The 21,422-nt window shown below is 34.6% G+C and overlaps 1 protein-coding gene across 1 annotated transcript; it reads left to right on the forward strand.

The window, feature by feature from the left end:
* The first annotated feature begins 5,533 nt into the window (after nucleotides 1-5,533).
* LOC127104519 (uncharacterized) lies at nucleotides 5,534-7,626 on the forward strand. The gene is made up of 2 exons (XM_051041703.1): nucleotides 5,534-6,143; nucleotides 6,314-7,626. Exons 1-2 carry the CDS (start codon nucleotides 5,978-5,980, stop codon nucleotides 7,624-7,626), a joined length of 1,479 nt encoding a protein of 492 aa, XP_050897660.1. The 5' UTR covers nucleotides 5,534-5,977.
* The last annotated feature ends 13,796 nt before the right edge of the window (nucleotides 7,627-21,422 follow it).

Below are 21,422 nucleotides of genomic sequence, written 5' to 3' on the forward strand. Positions count from 1 at the left end.
AAAGGTGTGAAGTGTTGTGTGACTATGTGAGTAGTATGGAAACTGATAGTTACATTCTAGATTGCTTAAGGTTTCTTAGAAGTGGTGTCTCGTTAATGACTTGAAGTTCCTTTATGGTGTTATTTTTTTTAATGGTCGAGATCTTGTGTCAGCGGAAACCTTGAATGAATCAGAACCCTATAAGAGGATTTGATATGGAATATAGTAACCAGAATCGTATATTGTCAAACTAATTTGGATTATTTACTTCGAGCATATGATAAATCTAAATGTCATACATTTTTATGGTTGTAGTCATGCGACTCCTGCATATCTATCTTATGGAGGGTGTTGGTCATATTCTAAACTTTCGTGTGTCAGCAAGAAATTTATTCTACTAATGGATGTCGGTGAGGTCCTAATGTTGTTTTGGGTGGTGGGTACTCTAGAGGATAAACGTGATTTTCTATGTAGACTATTAGCTAACCAGTAGTGCCTGGGAATCCCATGTGTTTCACTGTTGGAATCAAAGTAGCACAGTGAAAGATGATGGATGAAAGAGCTCAATCAAGATTATGGGGATCAGAGAGATAGTTACTCATAAGAATGGGAGTAAGACAATCTCCTGATAATGGTGTTATCTTATTGGAGTAGTACGAGAGAAGTGAAATAGTAGGAGTAAAGGCTTGTAGCATATAGTATCAGATAAAGTGAAGTTGATGAGATTATCGATAAATGGATTACAAAGTTTGTCGCATTTGTTGAAGGAATAATAAGAGAAAAGTAGTCAATATTGTGTGTGGTTAAGGAATCAATAAGTTTTCTTATGAAAATTTAATGAGTGTTGATTATCCAAATCAAGATAAGATGTCGTGGGTATGTTTTGTGTGACTCAGTACAAAGGGTAGTCGTGGTTTCCGAAAGGAAAGTGAATAAATGATTTAGAGCGGTATATCAAATGAATTAAGTGGGAGAAAAGTAAAATGTTAATCCAATATTGGAACGAGAATATGGTTAAGACCATGAAGTATTGAGAGTTCACACAAGAAAGAAGTTCGCTAAGGAAAATAAGTTGGAAGAGTGAATATGCCGGGGGTTTGAAATCGAAGAGAAGTCAAGTGTTGGTCTAAGACGTTGATGCAAGAATTGTTTATTTGTCGAGTGGAGGAAATTCAGGGGCGAATTTCAATTTAAGGGGGGAGAATGTAATATCCCATATCCCCCTTAAATGCTCAATTAGTTGTCAGTTGAGACCAATTGAATTCCTATGTACTCTATCTTTTGTCAGTTGGAACAATTAGAGCTCCTATGTGCTCTAAATGTTGTCAGTTGGGACCAATAGAGTAACCAGTGAATTATGAAGAGATTAATTATTAATAAAAGAGATAGACCAATATTAATAAGTACAAGAGAGGATATTTTGGTAACATTAATAATTGATCAATTGGTACTAGAAGACAAAATATCAATTGAGATATTTTGTATTACTGCTTAATATTATATTATATGTATTTATGTGGTGAGAAAGAAAGAATAAGTGGATAAGAATGAAAGAAAGAAAGAAAGAAATGGTAGGTAAGAGAGAAAGAGAGTTATCAGAAAGAAAGAAAAGAAAGGACATAGGAAGAGAAGAGAAAAGAGAAAGGAAGAAGAATAAGAAACTCATGGAGGAACAAGAAGATTGGTATCATCTTCATAATTATCCACCATCTTCTTCACCAACTTCATCATCCTCTCCATAGAAGGTGAGTTCTTATATAAAAATTAGCTTTTGGGGGATATAATTTATGTCTTGGGAGTTAGGATTGGCGTGAATCTATGATGAAATTATTATTGTTCATACTTCTCCTTGATTCTATATGTTAGTACTATATTGCATGTTGATGTTGCTCCCATGTTGTTCTTGTTATCTTTGATTCCCATGGTGGCATATGTATGTTGTTCTTGAATCATACTTCATAATCACTTAATTTGGTGTGGGTTTATGTTAGTATATGGTTTGGAATGGTTTAGAATGGTAAGGGATGGAAGAAGACATGTTTAGAAATGTGATTTTTGGAAAAGTTTTAGGTGTCAATCGATTGACACCATGGACCAATCAATCGGTCCCTTCCATTTTAGTCAAAAATCGTGGCAGAATGTTGATCCAATCGATTGGGCCATGACAGCAATCGATTGGTTCCCCTGTTTTCACTCTAAAATGAGTTTCGTAACTCAGAATGAGGCCCGGTCAGATGCGTTGGAAAGCTAGTTAAATGATTTATTGCTTGGAAAGATAGAATCATGCTTATAAGTGAATTATAACTTGCTTGTTGGTATTATACTAATATGTGTGTTTACTAATTATTTCACTGTAACCACCATAAAACGGAATGGTAATTGCGATAAATGTGAGGTCGAACACATTGGAAAGGTAGTCCAATGCTTCATCAATTGATGATAAGAAAAACATGTTTGTACTACAATTATTGTCTATGTTTTGGTAATGAAATTATTATGTGTATTCATGAACTATGTTGTGAAATTGTTGTATGTTGATTGTGTAAGTATAAGATTAAAACTTATGAGTAAGGTAAACCTAAGTGAGTACTAGGTAAATAACTTAGAAAGATAACTTAAGTCATGAAATGAGTTAGATAGTGATGCTTGGATGTAATCGTACCATGGTGCGTACAACTGACAAGTAGTCACAGGAATGATACATTAACCTGCTTTGTATGGAACATGTGTGATTTATGTATGAGAATGGATCATGTTATGATGCCATGAGAATTGATATGATATCATGAGAATTTGTTTGAAATTTGGTGAGGAACATTTGTTCCAAAAGTCCTATTTTGTGAGGAGCCTTGCTCCAAAAGTCATATTTGTTATTGAGAATTAATCACGTTTTCGGAATTAGTTGTGATTATGCACATACCACTTCAAGGGCTTATGTAAAGTGGTAAGTGGGGACGTGGCACCAATGATTTGTGCCTCAATTGGATTTGAGTACCAACCATGGCGGACATGGGGAGAGGTGGACACCTAAGTGGGTTAGAGTCTCATACAGTGAAAGATACTCAAAGTGGGTTCGAGTCCAATACGAGTGATGGTTCTTAAAAGTGGGTTCGAGTCCTATAGGGGAACCCGATATCCACCGGGAAAGTCGAACCATACGGGCATTCGTGAACCAAGCCTTGGCCTAGATGTAGGTTCGGTTGGGGATCGATGTTGCCTGAATCCGAATAGTGATTTATTGAGTTATGTGAACTTAAGTGACATGTTTCCATACATTGTGAATATCCCTTAGATTCTTAAGTCCTAGTTACAAGGTGTGAGTGATGCACAAGTAATAGAAGGTGAATACTTGAGTTAGAATCGAGTAGAAACCCTATAGAGCCGAGTGGACCCATAGGATAGGAGAACTCACTAAGATTATTATCTCATCCCATTATTATTGTTATTTTTCAGGTATTCCTTGCAGATTGAATTTAAGAGAAGTTGTCTACTGATGTTCCAAGGGATGCATTTATTCTAATCTTCCGTCGTGGAGTTGTGTAGAATGAAGATATTGTACATAGTTCTTAGATTTTTATTTTTAGGCACTATTGTATAACATGTCCCATTGATGTTTTTAAGTTGGACGCGTGTATATAATGATGTTATTAGGCACTTATGTTGTGTCAGTGCCAATTAATAACACTTGTATGATATTATTCTAGATATATATTATATGGGTTGTTACATATGACTCACCACTCATAATGAGTAAGGTGGTAATATAAATTTTTGTTTGTTAAAAAACATCTCTTCCATAAACAAGTATTTTATATTTTAATGATGGTGATATTTTGATGGAAAAAAATGACATTGAACATATTAATATGTTCAAACTTTACAATAACTCTTTGCAAACTTATACTTTATAAGAGAATTTTTGTAAATTTGTAATGTAAGCCTTGAGATGTTTAGTGATCACTAAAGTGTAAAGTATATGTTTGCTTAGAAGGAATTAAATTTGCATAAGAGAAGATGGATGGAGTTCATGGACTATGATTTCAAATTGAAATACCATCCCGAAAAGGCCTATAAAATGGTGGATGCACTCAGTAAGAAGGAAATGCATACAACATAATTGATGATGTTGGAACATAACTTGTTGGAGAAATTTTTAGACCTCGGCCTACATTTCACATGGACTTAAGAAATAGTATTAATCATCCGATTAAATATCTTGTGTGATCTTTGGGAGAGGGTAAGGCAAGTCCAGTTGTCAAATGCAAGTTTGTAGTCTATAGTTTAACATCTAGATTTCACTCGATCGGTGGATGAAGTTCTTTTTTTATGGGAAGATGTGCATATCTGATGAGTCACAGCTAAAGAGGGCAATTTTAGAGGGAGCTGGAAAAAATTATTTACCATACATCTTGTTTCTTTCAAGATGTATCATAATCTAAAGAAGCATTCCTAAAGGTTGGGAATGAAAAAATGACATAGTGGAACTTGTGACTAGATGCGTGATATGTCAACAAGTGAAGATTGAACACTAGAGACCATAAATGATATGTTAAGGGCTTGTATATTAGAGAGTGGAGGAAGTTGGAATTAATATTCGCCATTGATTGAGTTCACCTACAACACCAGTTATCATTCGAGTATTGGAATTGCATCATATGACGATTTATATGGAAGGAAATGTTGAACGCCTTTGTGTTGGGCAAAAGTGGGAGACAAAGGGATCATAGGGCTTGAAGTAATTTAGGAAATCACATAGACATTAACGGCTATTCAAGAAAGGATAAAAAAGACTAAGATCAACAAAAGAGTTATGCAGACCAACGTAGGAGACCCTTGGAACTTGATGAGAGAGACCATGTGTTCTTGAAGGGTTGAAGGAGCATTCAAGACAAAAAAAAGATGAATTTGAGATACATTGGTCTTTACCATGTCGTAAGTCGGGTAGGGTAAGTGGCATATCCAATGGCATTTCCACCTTCCCTATCTGGGCTACATGATGAGTTCCATGTATCTCCGCTTCAGAAATTTGTATCATATATGTTTTAGCTTGTTCTTTCAGATAAAGACGAAGTTGCAACAAGTCTCACTTTCCAACTACAACTGAGTCGAATAGTAGATTAGGTAGTGAAATCCCTAAAAAACAAGAAGATATCGTTGGTAAAGTTAATGTGAGAAAAACGTCATATTTCACCGTCGTGCCAACTCCTTAGCCAGCCTCATGTTATGCCATCTCTAAAGTCAGCATCTCTCTACGCCAACCTCATTAAGCACCATTGTTCCAGCTCCGCTTCTAGCCTTCCTCATGGCTATTATTTCTTTATTGACTTCTAGGCTAATTTATGGTTTCTGAAATCTCGAAATATGTTTCCTTTCTCTTCACTACTTATGATTTTAAGGCATACTTTAACAATGTTTATGTATGGAATATTGGGGAACATAACTTATATATAGTGTGATGGCCAATTAAGTTTCATATCATTCAAAAATGGGTTATCTAACACCCACTCATATGGTCCTCATATTAATTAATTAAATACTCCCTCCGTTTCTTTTTAAGTGTCGTTTTAGCATAAAGCTCTCCAACCAAGATAAATGAATTGTTATAATTTTTTTCCCATTGTACCCTCATTTTAATCCACCATATACTTTCTCTTTCTAAATAAAATTCATTAATATAAGTACTCATTAAATTATTTACTTCAAATAACTAATTCCATAATTTTCTCCACATAACTCTCTCTCTCTTCCGTTGCATTTTTCAACTACTCCTAAATTTTTGGAATTAATATTGCTTGCTATAGGAATACGTACTGCTTGCATTTTCATTAATGGCTAAAGGAAAACTTATTGCTTATTGTTTCAATGAATGGCTAAAGGAAAAAATATTCCCTCCAATTATTTTAATAAAAACTTAAGTTTCCCACCGAAAAATTAAAACCAGTAGTACATATAGTATGGTTTCATATTATAAGTTCAAAATATTTACAACTCATAAAATATGGATTTAGATAGTGATACAGAAACATCATTAACAAACCAACATATATTTGAGTTATATGAGTTTGATGAAGATAACTTAGAAGAGGAGTTTGAAGCAACCAATAATATTGATGAGTCCTGTGAAGATAACTTACAAGAGGAGGTTGAAACAAACAATGACACAGGTATATTTTTTAATTTCATGTGTGTTTGGTTACTTTTAATTCCTATAATTTATCTCATGTTTTTATCTCATGTTTTTATGTAAAATAATGGTGGAATCATATTGTGGCGTAATTCAAATCTAAGTTTTGCTTGTTTCTAGTAATCGTTTTGTTTTTTTAAAAATTTACAGTGTATATTGCAGAAAATGTTGAAGCAGAACCTAGAGAAAAAAAGAGATTAAGAATCTTAAGCAATGAAGAACGCATGTATATTTATCATGAGCTACTACAAAAAAGCGTTGATGGAAAATTACGTAAAGGAGCTACAAATGAGGTGGCTTCATCAAATTCGGTTCCTCTAAGAACTGTTCAACGTATTTGGAAAAGAGCAAAAGAAAGTGAAACACGTGATGTCTCTCATAGGAAGACAAAAAATTGTGGACGTAAGAGAATCTCAATTGATGAGAATCAAATTCGTGAACTTCCTTTCAGTCAAAGAACAAACATTCGATCTTTAGCTTTTGCGTTGAAAACCAATCCAACATCGGTGTTCAGGCTTATAAAATCAGGGGCTATACGGCGTAATTCAAATGCCATAAAACCACTGTTGAAAGAAGAAAACAAAATATCTAGGCTGGAATTTTGTTTATCAATGCTTGAAGGTACACCACATGATCCAATGTTTAAGAGCATGCACAATATTATTCATATTGATGAAAAATGGTTTTATATGACTAAAAAATCCGAGAAGTATTATTTGCTCCCAGATGAAGATGAGCCATATCGGACATGTAAGAGCAAAAATTTCATTGCCAAAGTTATGTTCTTAGTTGCTCAAACTCGACCACGATTTGACTCAGAAGAAAATGAAACTTTTTCGGGTAAAATTGGTGTTTTTCCGTTTGTTACCCATGAACCGGCTATAAGGTCAAGTATTAACAGAGTTGCGGGAACAATGGTAACAAAAGCAATAACTACGGTAAATAGAGATGTGGTAAGATCATTCCTTATTGACAAAGTTCTACCCGCTATAAGAGAAAAATGGCCAAGAGATGAATTTGAGTCAACAATATTTATCCAGCAGGATAACGCAAGGACGCATATAAACCATGATGATCCTTTATTCCGTGAAGCTGCCACCAAGGATGGGTTTGATATTCGTTTAATGTGTCAGCCTGCAAACTCTCCAGATTTGAATATCTTAGACCTTGGTTTTTTCTCGGCTATACAATCATTGCAATACAAGGAAGCACCGAAAACTATTGATGAACTTATCAGTGCAGTGGTGAAGTCATTTGAAAATTTTCCTTCAATTAAGTCCAATCGTATATTTGTATCATTGCAACTATGCATGATAGAGATCATGAAAGAGAAAGGTTCCAATAAATATAAAATTCCTCATGTAAATAAGGAAAGGCTTGAAAGAGTAGGACAACTACCAATTCAAATTAAGTGTGATCCAATATTAGTACAAGAAGTCAAAAATTACTTAAACATGGAGTAATACTTATTGTAATTGGGATGTAGTCACATTTGAAAATTTCAAATAGAGTTTTTTTTTTTTAAATTCCTAAACTTTAGCCATAAAAAAATAATGTTCCTGCACGTAACAAGTTAAGTTCCAAAACTTTAGCAAATATAGGAATTCAATAAAAAAAATACAATAAGAATGAACGTAAGAAATGCAGTTCCTAAATTGTATCAATAAAAAAAGCAATAACAAGGAATTCTTCTCCATACTTATTAAGCAATAACAAGGAGTAAATAAAAAAAACAATAACAATGACTTCTTAAATAACAACTCCTATACCTTATGCACTTAAGCCAAATCTAAAATAGATACTCCATACTTAGTTCACAAATATTTTTCAATAAAATTTTGGAAGAAGTTTTTTTATCATCTTTTTTATCACACGTCGAAACTCAACATGGTGGGAAGATTCTTTTCTGTTTTCTTCTTCTTCTTCTTCAGGAAATTTGTTCAAATCAAATTCATAATCTGCCTCTTCATTTAAATCAAAATCCAATACAACTCTTGATAATACTTCATCTTCGTTGTCATCTTGTTCTTGTATCTTGTCAAAAGAGTCTTCCACTATTTCTCCTTCTTCTTGCTCCAATGAGTCTTCCACTCTTTCTTTTTTTTGAACATCCATGGAGTCTTTTGTTGTTTCCACCAGAGCTCTTTTGTTTTGCACTTGATAATTTAAACAATGCTACTGATCCTTTTTATAGAATTTTAAGTCTTCAATTGGTAAATTTGTTCCTTTGACAAAATTTAATGCTAATACATTTTTCTATGTAACATTGGAAGCTATCATTTGAATTTAATTTTTATTGACCAGCCAATACTTTGAATAGGAATGGGAGTTATGTATGGGAATGAGAGTACGTATTAAGAAAGAGAATTTTATGGAAAATGTGGAGTGAGTTATTACATATATTAAGAAAGAAAAATTTATGGAAAATATAAAGTTGAGTTATTTAAATAGTAAGGGTATAATTGACAAATTGTAACATTAAAACATCAAAACGACACTTAAACAGGAACAAAAAAAATCTTCTAAAACGACACTTAAAAAGAAACGGAGGGAGTATATAATTAATTATGTTGAATTTATTTATCCAACGTCACTAGTGTGATTCGATGGGATTAACATCCCAACCCATGGTGCCTAGGATAGGTTAGGTGGGCTAGGTACAATCCATTTATATCTTTATACTATAAGGAAATATAGTTGCGCCCTCACTAATAATAATGGCTTTTAGAGAAGTGGTAGGCGCTTGATCCAAAAATTGGTATCAGAGCAAGGTCATGGGTTTCAATCCTCCAATTTAGGAGGAGATTGTTGGATTTATTTATCCAGTGTCATTGATGTGATTAGACGGACTTAACATCCTAACCCGTGGAGCGTATAATGGTTTAAGTGGTATAGGTACAACCCCTTGAGGGCTCTATACTATAAGTAAATATATTTGCATCATCACTAACTACAGTTACTTTTAGCGCAGTGGTAGGGGCTAGATCCAAAAATTATACAATTTATAAATTTGTACTGTTCAAAAATCATAGATGTGTAGTATCTCTACAAGGTTAGGGGATACTCATGAGCCTTAGTAGGTTTATAGTAGTTTAGGGTGGTAGGGATTTGTTTGTGGTGGCGAGAAGCCCTGTATGGTGGTATTACGGTGGTGTTTATGGTTATTTTAGAGACTAACTTACTTGAGGTGAGAGGCTATGTATACAAGTGTGTTATTTTAGGTATTGCATGTAATTTATAAGCTCTCATTTCTCCTGTTGGGGAGAAGTATTTATAGAGTCTCTTAGGCCTACAATTTGCTATGGAAGGATCATCATTCACCCAATAAATTATGGACCGTTGAATCCCTACTTCCTAGGAAGAACGTGGATCAACTACTAACTCTGACTTCTTCCTGACAAAGAAACATCTTGTCCCATATTTTCCATAATTGGGCGAGTGGGGGTACTTGAGGTGAGGTAATACCTTCTAGAGGTATATATATATATATATATATATATATATATATATATATATATATATATATATATATATATATATATATATATATATATATATATATATATATATATATATATATATATATATATATATATATATATATATATATATATATATATATATATATATATATATGTAAGACCCTAATTTTGACCCTAAGATCCCTCATGGCATCATAACATTTGCATTTGCATTGCCTCAAGGATCATAAGCATCTTGGATCCCTTACCTTTGGGGTGGGACCTCTTGTGAGTTGGTTTGAGATCACCAAGCATACTTGAATTGTATATTATTGCTTTTATCATTTTATTTACTAACCAAAATCATAAAAATATGTCACTAACATCTCTTGTTTGCAGCTTGAGCAGTCACAAGGTCTAAAGCTTCTAGGAGATTCTATGTGCATTGATATGGCCAAGAGAAGATGAAAGAAAGCATGGAAATGGTTCCTAAATCTCTCATCCATCAAATATGCCTCCCAAGTATCTCAATTCATCATTTTTATCAAAGCAAATCAAAGGGTTTGAGGCTTGTTTCCCAAGGAAACCCTAATTCATTTGTTCATCAATTGTGCCTTGCTCATGAAGCAAACTCAACCCATGGTCAAATACAATCAAGGTAAGTTCCTTAATTCATAATCTCATGCATATTTTAACTTATTTTAATGTCCTCAATCATCAATTCATCAAGATATGAGGTTTGGACTTGAGAAGTTGGTCAGTCAATTCATCTGACTATTTTGAAATGCACTGAGACCTAACTTTTGATGTGTTTGTCAAATGGAGATGACCCCAAGAGGAAAAATGTTCTTAAGGACTATATGAACAACGTTCATGTTCATTAAGAATTTAGTTGAATCTTGGAAGGTCATCATCCATTCCAAAACATTATAGGTCATTTTGACTGAAACCCTAATTTTAGGTCAACTTCCCAAGGACATAACTCCTTCAATTTTCATGATTTTGAGGTGAGATTAAATGAATTGGAAATCTTAAGATGTCTACTTAAAATTTTATGTTGAGAAAATTCCAAAATCTCAAAAGAAATACATATGATAATGTATTATAGGTCTCTTTGGACCAAATGCCTTGAAATGTGAAAAAGTCCAACTTCAAGTGCCCATAACTTCTTCATCAAAAATACAAATGATGCAAAATTTAAGTCCAAATTGATTGCCTTGAAAAGATATACAACTTTCATGTTGAAAATTTTGTCATTTGGAGCTTGCATCATTGAGACAGAAGGGCTTGAACTTTGGCCAATTTTGAAAATCTCACATATGCATGTTTTGCACCCTACACTTCATGTCCAATTTTCATCAATTTCCAAGGCCCAAATGGAGTTTTGATCAACATAACAAATGATCCTTATGCAATAAGCCTTCCAACCATTACTCATAAGGTGGTGTTCCTATTTTTAACATGTCATTTTCGAAGGCTTTAACCTAATAGTGCATTTTTTGAAAATCATTTAAATTGCCTTGCATGAGCTACTACTACTAAATCTGCACGTCCATTTTGCTTTCATCATGCATCATCTTTCAATTCCAGTTGGAATTGGGCCCTTCATGCGCCTGTACAGGCCCATGCATGGAGGCCCTTTCCATTCATGCAAGCATTTTGATCATGCATTTCAGCTTGCTTCTCCTATAAATACAAGGCCAATGCTCTTCATTTCTTCAACCTTAAGGCGCCCCAATTGCTGCTAAACTGAAACTTCAGCCCTCACTAAAGGAACTAGTTCATTTTGCTCTCAAATTTTTCAGATCTGAACTTTGGTTTCATTGATCAATTTTTAGATCTTAAAGTTCCTAAACCTTTTCTCCTTGATCTATAGTGTCAACTGTAAGCATTAGCATCCAAGGATTGTGACTCAAAACCTTGCAAATCAAAGGTTCATACCAACTGTTATTTTCTTAGAATCTATTTGCATAGTGCTTAATTCTCATTGTTGTTGTGTGATCTGAAGTCCTCTGCATAGAGGCAACATTGATGTGCTTTCAATTTTTGAAAATCATGAAGTTCATATGAACACCACAGATCTTCCACTTCTGATTTCTCTCAATATAGAGATCTAGAATGGATTTGAGTGGTACAGGGGTGATGTACATCACCCCAGCTCTCGATTGATGCCTGGATCGTGCCTTTTGGTTACCATTTTAATTTCTGCAATTTTTGACTTGGCCGGAGCTTGGCCGGAGAAGACGGTGGCGCTGGCCACCGTCTGGTCTCCAGATTTAATAAGAACCGTCCATTCATGTTTCCAGATTCAATCTCACGCGTCCTTTGTTATGACTTTATTAATGGCCATGTGTTACTCAGTTGACCAAGGCATATGGTGAACACGCGCTTCTTAGCCGTGTGATGATCCACGTCAATTAATGAATCATCATCAGACGGCTCACGCTTTTTCCAATTTCTATTTTCTTATTTTTATTTTCATTTTATTATTTTAATTCCCTTTCTCTTTAAAAATTCATATCTCTCTCATTATTGGTCCAAAAATTATGGGACCAATTTCATTATTCTCCTTTTAATTTCTACTTTCTAAAAATGATTTTTAATATTTTTTATTTTATCATTTGATATTTTTTTTAGTAATTTTCTCTTTTCTGGTTATTTTTAATTCATTTAAAATGGTTTTTGATATTCAAAAAATACAAAAATATTTTTCCAACCTCTTTGAATGATGATAGGTCTATGAAAAATATTCTCATCAATTTATTAATTTATTTGAGATTTTAGTTCAATTAGGTTATTTTTATGCATTTTTAATTGATTTAAAATAGTTTCTGACTTTTAAAAATGCTGAAATTTTTTGTCAAACATTGTTTGACCTTGTTGAACTTGTGATAATTCACTTGGACTTTTCAAAGTTGATTTGAAGTGAGTTTGAAGTTTGACCTTTCTTTATTATTTTAATTCAAGTTTTATTTTAATATTAAAAAATGCCAAAAATATTTTATTTGTTTCTTGACTTCTAATCTTCATCTTGCTTTTGTTTTCTATTGTTTGACCTTGATCTTCTCTATCTTTGGTCAATACTTGTTGATTATCTCATTCCATTTCAATTAATGCACTTTAATTCTTCATCTTTTTCTTCTTCTTCTTCTTCTTTTTTTGATCAATGAGTTAAAGATTGGTGGTTAGCATTGATACATGAAGGTTTAATCTTCCTTGATTCAAATCTAATTCATCTTTATCATGGATCAAGTGAATGGTTTTGCATTAAGGATAAGTTGCTTCCTAAATCATGCAAAAAACCTGAATCAATACAAGATCATTTCTCATCTTCTTTTTGGCATGGCAAATTGTTGGAGTTTGATTCACTAATTAAGACCTCTAACTTGTGTTGTTGCCTACATTATTATTGACCGACCTCGGATAGTTGTGACTTCTACATAAGTCCAATTACGATTATTTAACATAGCGCTAAATTGCCTTATGGCACACTAACTCTAACACTAACCATTAACCATTAACATTTAATTTTTGCTTTTTACATTTATGCAATTTACTATTCTTGTACATATTATTCATTTGTTTTGCTCTTTGCTCACTTGAGCACATGTTTATGTTAATGCAATTTGCCTTTTGCTCACTTGAGCACAAAATTGTGTATATATTATTGTGCTTGTGTTTTGTTTTGATTGTTGTGGACCAAATGCAAAAAATGGACAAATGAACTTAGTTTCTAGGATATTCCCTATGCAAAATTGGAGTAAAAGGATCCTAATGTTGAAGATGGATTAGAAGGACCAAATCTCTAAACTCACTATTGTCCATTCTTGATTTACTTCATAGAACTCTTTGATGTGTATGCTTTTGTGCTAGGGAATACTATTTGAGCCAAATTGAAGAACCATTGCCATGTTCATCCAAAGTGAAAGACACAAGAGCCATTGAGGATCTTCTAAGAGCTTGCTTGATTAATTTGATTGCTTGAGCTTACACTTATTTTGCTTGCATATTCCAAAGGATGGGAGCTACTTGGATCATCAATATGATCTCAAGAGAGGAACTCCATTTGTGGTCTTCTTTCTTATCCCCCATCTCTTGTATGATTAGGACTTTAGCCATTCTTCTTCTTCCCTCCACTCTAACGCAAGCCAAAACTTTTGTGCAAACATTTAACACTTCTTTCTAAACATTAGAAACCTAAGCCTTATGCTTTTAATTTTCAATTTTTTTTCATAACACCCATTTTGAATTGAATCTTTAAGCCAACTTTGATCATACTTTGTAAATACTTTTCATTGGTAAATATAACTCATTTAAATACTTTTGTGGTTTCAATGGCCACTATCTTAATCAAAACTTTTCACAACCTTTAGCTATTAGGTTTGAGTTATCCTTGAGGTAGATGTAATTCTCACCTATATCCTTAGTGATGGACAATGAGTCTTCCATGCTTATTATAGGGTTAACCCCTCACTAGCATGTTGAAGCTATCCTCACATGGTGGATTTGTGGTTTTAGGTTGAGTTTTCTCCCTTAGATAACAAAAGACCTTAAGGCTTTTGGACCAATCAATTCACCAACTCATTTTGAGATTTTTACTCCGAACTACGAGGTTTTGATCCTAATCTTTTTTAAGATGGTACGTAGGCAATGAGTTTATCCATCCAAACACAAATTGTAAATAACTTGTATATTCTCTTCTCATCTCTTCAATCATGTTTGCACAAATAATTTTTCACAAAATACCAACCTTACAACAAGTATGAAAAGGGCTCCCTAGGAGTACCTAGGATGTTTTGGGTGCTTAAAACCTTCCCATTGCATAACCAACCCCCTTACCCCGATCTCTGACAATTTTACTAGTTTTTGATTCGATAAAACTTTTAGGTTTTTGTTCGCTTTCTAACCATTCCTTTGGATAAATAGAAGTGTGGTGGCGACTCGACTTGTATGGTTTACCTTGGATTTAGTCAATATCTCTAATGGTAACGTATACCCCGCTACACAAAGTCCCTACCTTTATCAGGGCCTTTACAAATATAACACTACACAATCCCTCAAGCACGGGGCTTTTTTATGAGGGGAGAAGTATTTTAGACCATGGATCATTGGAGTATCCCGAGACCCTAAATTTCTAAAGTTCCTGACAACATATATGATGAACCAGATCGATTAGGTTTTAGGTTCTCAAGTGAAGTTACATTTAGCCCGTCTGTTGAGACCATAAGTCTTTCTGGCAAGGCATTGAACCTCTCTGGTGGGACTTCTATCAATCCCCCATATAAGACCTTTGACTAAGTCTCTTATGATAGACTTCATATACCCTCTAAGGTGAGATTCCCATATGGACTCCCGCCCTAGGAAACTCTAAGCCCCTCGGGTGAAGATTTGGATAGCCTGTTTGATGGAAACTCTTAGTCTCGTAGGCGAAGTTATATTTGACTTGACTAATGAAACTATAAGTCCCTCATTCAAGGCGTTTAACCTCTCGAGTGAGACTTCTATCAAGCCCTCAGACAAGACTTTTGACTATGTCTCTCGGGCTAGACTTCAGGTGCACCTCTATCGCGATATTCGTATATGAAGTCATGCCCGAGGAAACTATAAGTCCCTCGGGTGAAGAGTTGGATAATCTGCTTTATGGGAACTCTTAGTCCCACAAGTGAATATATATTGAGCCTGATTAATGATATTATACCTCTTAGGAGGGACTTCTATCAAGCCCTCAGATAAGACTTTTTATTAAGTCTCTTAGGCTAAACTTCGGTCGCACTTCTAGGGTGAGATTCATATGTGAAGTCCCACACAAGAAAACTCTAAGTCCCTCAGGTGAAGAGTTGTATAGCCTGATTAATGGGAACTCTTAGTACCACATTATAATTTATATTGTCCCCGACTGATGAGACTACAAGTCCCTCAGGTGAGGCATTAAACCTCTCAGGCGGGACTTCTATTAATCCCTCAGGCAATTTTTTACTAAGTCTCTAAGTCTAGACTTCAATCGCACCTCTATAGCGGGATTCATATATGGGTCATGCATGAGGAAACTTTAAGTCCCTTAGGAGAGGAGTTAGATTAAGCATATTTGTATTGCCACAACGAGCGACAATGATCTTCCTGTGGAAGCCAGCATACATAATATTGCCTTAAGAGGTAATAAGGATCTTCCCAAGGGATTCCAGCATTCATAATATTGGCTTAAGATGTGGAAATGATCTTTCTAAAGGAATCTAACATTAATAATATTATCTTAAGAGGCGACAAATATCTTCGCCATGAAATCTAGCATACAAATATTGCCTCTAGAGGCAACAAGGATCTTCATGATGAATTCCAGCATACAAAATATTGCCTTAAGAGGCGGCAATGATCTTCGACATGAAGTTCATAATATAAAATATTGCCTTAAGAGGCGACAAGGATATTCGCCATGAAGTCTAACATTCATAATATTGTCTTAAGAGGTGGAAAAGATCTTCCTAATTAAGTATAACATTCATAATATTGCCTTAAGAGGCGGTAAGGATCTTCCCAATGGAGTCCTACATATAAAATATTTCCTTAAGAGGCGGCAAGGATCTTTGCCATGAAGTCCAATATATAAAATATTGCCTTAAGAGGTGGCAAGGATCTTCAACATGAAGTCTAACGTGTAAAATATTACCTTAAGAGGTGGAAAGAATCTTCTCCATGAAGACTAGCATACAAAGTATTGACTCAAGAGGTGGTAAGGGTCTTTGCCATGAAGTCCAAAATACAAAATATTTTCTTAAGAGGCAACAGGGATCTTTGCCATGATGTCAAACATACAAAATATTGAGAAAATGCTCTTGTTGTTCATAAATATTCAAGAAATTGCTAACAGATATTTAATTATGTCTCTCAAGAAACTACAACAATCTAATTGTAATAATATTTAAGATGAAGGGTGTTCCAACTTCTGGGTAGGAGTAGTCCGTCTAATTCTTGCAACTTGTACGCCCCGTGGGGAAGCTTTTGGAATATGAAATATGTTTCATCTTAGTTGGGTTATCGTTTTCCCTATTGTGCGGGTAAAACTATTTGTTTCAAGACTAGGTCGCCTTCTTGCATCTTCCTTGACTTTGGAGTTGTACCTTCTTGAGGCTCTATGTTTGGTGGAAAATTCTTGGACATAGGTGAATTCTCTCAATTTGTCGACCAAATATGTTGCACACTATAATCCTGCTTCATTTATCTCTTGATTAAATTAAAAATGTTGTCATGAGGGCGTGTCAATATTTACAAGTAACATAACATATTCTTTGTACACCATGGTGAGTGAGGTTTACTTGGTAGTAGAGTGAATGGTGGTGTGATATGACCATAATATTTTGTGGAACAATTATGCCTAAAAACCTTTGGCATCATCAAACTTATTTTTTAATCCCTTCAGAATTTCCTTGTTTATTGATTTTGCGTACCCATTTACTTGCATATGTACCATGAATATGAAATTCGTCTACACCCATAAATTTTGGAAAAAGTGAGTGATCATATTGATGGCGATCTGGGTTCCATTGTCGCAGTTAATGACTCTAGGAAGCTCAAACTTGCACATAATTTTCTGCCATTAGAAAAGGAGAACTCTTTCAGTTGTGATTTTAGCAACAACTTTTGCTTATATCCACTTTGTGAAGTAATCAACTCCCACTATTAAGAATTTTAGTTGGCCTGGTTCCAGGGGGAACATACCCAAGATGTCCACACCCCACTAGTAAAAAGGCCAAGGTGAAATCATTGAGTGAAAAAGCTCAATTGGCCATGATAGAGTTTAACATGCCTTTAGAAATAGTCATACTTCTTGACAAAAATGATGATATCCTTCATCCGAGTATGCCGACAATATCCCGCCCTAAGCAATTTGTGGGCGAGAGTTTTTCCTCCAATATGGCTGCCACAAGCTCCTTTGTGGACTTTGGCAAGTACTGGGGCGGTTTCATGTTCTATTTGACATTGTAAAATTGAAGTTTATATACCCATTTTGTAAAGTTTTCCTGCAAGAAGGGTGTATTTATCCGCATGTTTTCAAACCTTTCTTGATTCCCCTTCCTCCGGTGGGAGTTTGTCCTCTTGCATGTATCATAGTATGGGTAACATCCAAATGGTCTCATGGACAACTTCCAGGGAATAAACTTCACCCGCCTCAATATTGGGGGCGACAAGAGTCTCCTGGATCACTGACCTGTTAAACCATGTTATTTTCAAATTGGCGAGCTAGAACAATAGGTGTTCTCTAAAGTTCTGTTCGTGGGGAACACATACTACTTCAAAATATGTAAAGCAATAGGACATATCTCGTACCTTGTGTAGATATATTATAAGTTAAGGTTCTTTGGCCTGATATTAACCAGAGACTTGGTTGGAGACCAATTGGGAATCATTATTTGCTTTTAGTCGGTTGACTCTCATTTATAGGGAGATGACCATGCTAGTGATGGGAACTTCATACTCTGCTTGAATGTTGCTAGCCTTAAACTCAAACTTATGCGCCAGCTTGATCAGTAGGTCATCAGGTCCTTGCAAGATTATTCATGCGCTGTTACCTTTTACATTTAAGGCATCATCAACTAATAATGTCCATTATGGGGTGTATCCTCATCTACAAGCAAGCTAAATTCTACCACAAAATTTGCTAGAGCCTGGGATTTTATACTTCCTCTCATGATGTATTTAACATTGTACTCCGAGAATTCTACTGCCCATGACACCATCCTTTCCTCCTCCACTCACAAATGTTTCTATGAGTATATATAACCCATTTTTGAAAATAAATTACCAAAGTTAACATTCTTATTTACACAATTCAAATATCATTTTTAAGCGTGTTTAATTTTTCAAAATAGTTTGAAATTTTGTAAACTTTCATAAACCAGAAAAGTTTCAAAACCAAAACAAATTCTAATCAATTAAGTGATATACTTAGAATTGTGATATTGAGAAAAATAAAGTCTATAAATCCAATATTGTATTTGACATTCAATATCCTACTACATTCTTCATTTCTGAACAAAGTTTAAATGTTTTTATTTTTCATCACATCGTGTTGGTGAAAAGTGTTTGTAAATAGAAAGTGGTGTACTTTCTTGTTTGGTGAAGATCATCATAGTGTTTGGTGATTATGGAAAAAGGTCTTTGAGTCGGGTGATTCAAATTCCACCATAGTGTTTGGTGTTTGTTGTGTAAACAAGGAAGTGGCGTGCTTTATTGGTTGGAAGATAGGTGATCTTTAGAGTGCTTGGTGTGATACTTGTAAAGATCTTTGATCATAGTGGAAAATCCTCTAAGGAGATAGAGCGACTGGATATAGCCTTAAGTTATAAGAGGTGAACTATAACACCATATTTCCCCCACGCATAAATATACATTAAAATTAGAGTATTCATGCAATCAATAGGATGTCACGCATTCTCTTTTCAAAACATACATGCCATGTAACACTTTATCAAATAAAACAACAATAAACACCTTTACTTAGGGTGTCATTGCATGCTCACCTTCACTTAGGGTGTCATTACAGCGAAAATTCTCATGATAAAGCATGCATTAACTAAATCATTTACTTCAAATGCACTTAATAGTATAATTAAACTCATAAATGAAATCTCTTAAAAACCTCAAAATATTAGCCATGGAATTATACTTTAACTCTATACTTAACACAATAGAAGATAAATCACAAACATTTCCCCCAGTGTTACATATCAGAGCACGTAAACTAAACACAAAAAGAAAAAGAAGAAACAACTGCATGTCATCCTCCACTATAAGCAGTTACTTAGTTACCTGCTTATATGTACCTCGAACAGGTACACAAACCACAATAACAACAAAGGGGTGAGAAATTATAATCAATAATAACAGGAATTATATTGCAAGGTAGGATATCTATACAACATATTCTACATAATATCATTCATAATATATTGTAATATATTCTCACACCCAAACTCATCAATCATTCACAACTCAACAAAATGCATATAATTCATTATGAAACACAACTCAACTATGCAGCTCTATGCATATGCATGTGGTACCAACTTAACATTTGGTTCTTCATACGAACGGGTTCCAATCTTTGCGAACCCCAAACCCCTTCTCTAAGCTCTGAGCCCCCTTTATGAGCTTGGGACAAGCCATTGGTTCCCTTCTCTGAACTAGAAGACATGCCTCTTGACATAACTTTTATGATGATTGATCATATCATCAAATCAATGTGTTAAGACCCGTCTTTTATCCTAACATAAATGCATTGACAACTCAAATAATTGCCTCTCTGGATTACATCACACCAAAATCATAAAATGCATATTATTAATCAACAATGCAACCCAAGCATACTAATAATTCATCTCAAAAGAATTATATTTCAAACATGTAACAATACAATAAACATCACTTAAAATTGTCTATATTCACAATATTCCCATATTTCATACTTATTCTCAATACTTAACTGTCATACCCCAATTTTGTCCGGGCATATTTAAATTTTCATAGAATTGATTTCATTTTTAATTTGCATCATATGCACAGCATAACATACATTTCATCACGAATAATACCTAAAAAATCAGTCAAGATAAATTTATTGAGAATACAGACAAATCGGTTAATTTGTTCCTCAAGAATATGCAAAATCAACGAGTAAAAAAAGTTTCAAAATTAAAATCACAGACGCCAGTATTATTAATCTACGGTTCATACAGTTTAACCTGTTATGCTCGTTGTATTTTTCAGCGGCTGTTTTAGTTACATTTCGACCCGCCTGAGCCTTTTAACCGGTCCAAATTTATTTCAGAATTTGAGGAAATACTGTATTTTTTCAATAAGTACATTTTGTGTTGATTATTTTAGTGTGTTCGATCTATTTTTTTTGAGCCAATTTTTATTCGATTTCTATTTTTAATCAGATCATTTTATTTCTTTATTCAAAATATCAAATTAAACAATTACAGTTTTTATTATTATTACTATTATCTAAGTTAAATTACTGTTTAAGATTTTTCAATAACTAATTTTTAATAATATAAAATAAAATTGTTTGCAATAAAATGTATTTAATCAGCATTGGATTCTTTCTTTTTTTGCAATTGGACAACTCACTCATAACGCCTCTCTCCCTCTCTCAACGTCTTCACACTCACACAACACACGCCTCTCTTCTCTCTCCTTTCTCTCTCACAAGCGACAAAAAAAAGGAAAAAATAAAAACACTCAACAGCTCACCTCACCTCCTCTCTCTTCGCCACGCGTCCCTTACGTAATACCTCCCACTCTCCACTCATTTAACCACATCACACATTTTCTCTTCACTCACATACATAGACTCTCTTTCCCTGCTACCTATAGCCCACTCACAAAATCCCTCACTATTCACTCATCTCACACACTCAATTCTCTTAGAAAAAGAAGAAAGGAAATGAAATCAAGACTCTTCCTCTTCATCTTCTCGACCTCACCTCTCAACATCCCTCATCGCCTTTCCGTCACCACCACCATAACCTCCTTCTCCTTCACCGCACCACCACGAGTCCACGCCGCCATTACCAAATCCTCCTTCCCATCGTCTCCACTAAACACCACAAAACGTCCTCCACCAATACAACCGCTTCTTCAATATTCGTCGCCGTCGAACCCACGATCCGCAAACAGCAACTCTCGCTCGGTCCGTTTCAAATCACACCTCCGCGGTGACCAACAAAACAAACTTCTGCTTCCACCGCTCAACTACCCTCTATTTTCCGCCGCTATCCGTTTTTTCGGCAACGACAACA

Source organism: Lathyrus oleraceus, chromosome 7 (genome assembly GCF_024323335.1).
Source record: "Lathyrus oleraceus cultivar Zhongwan6 chromosome 7, CAAS_Psat_ZW6_1.0, whole genome shotgun sequence".
In the NCBI taxonomy this organism is placed as follows: domain Eukaryota; kingdom Viridiplantae; phylum Streptophyta; class Magnoliopsida; order Fabales; family Fabaceae; genus Lathyrus; species Lathyrus oleraceus.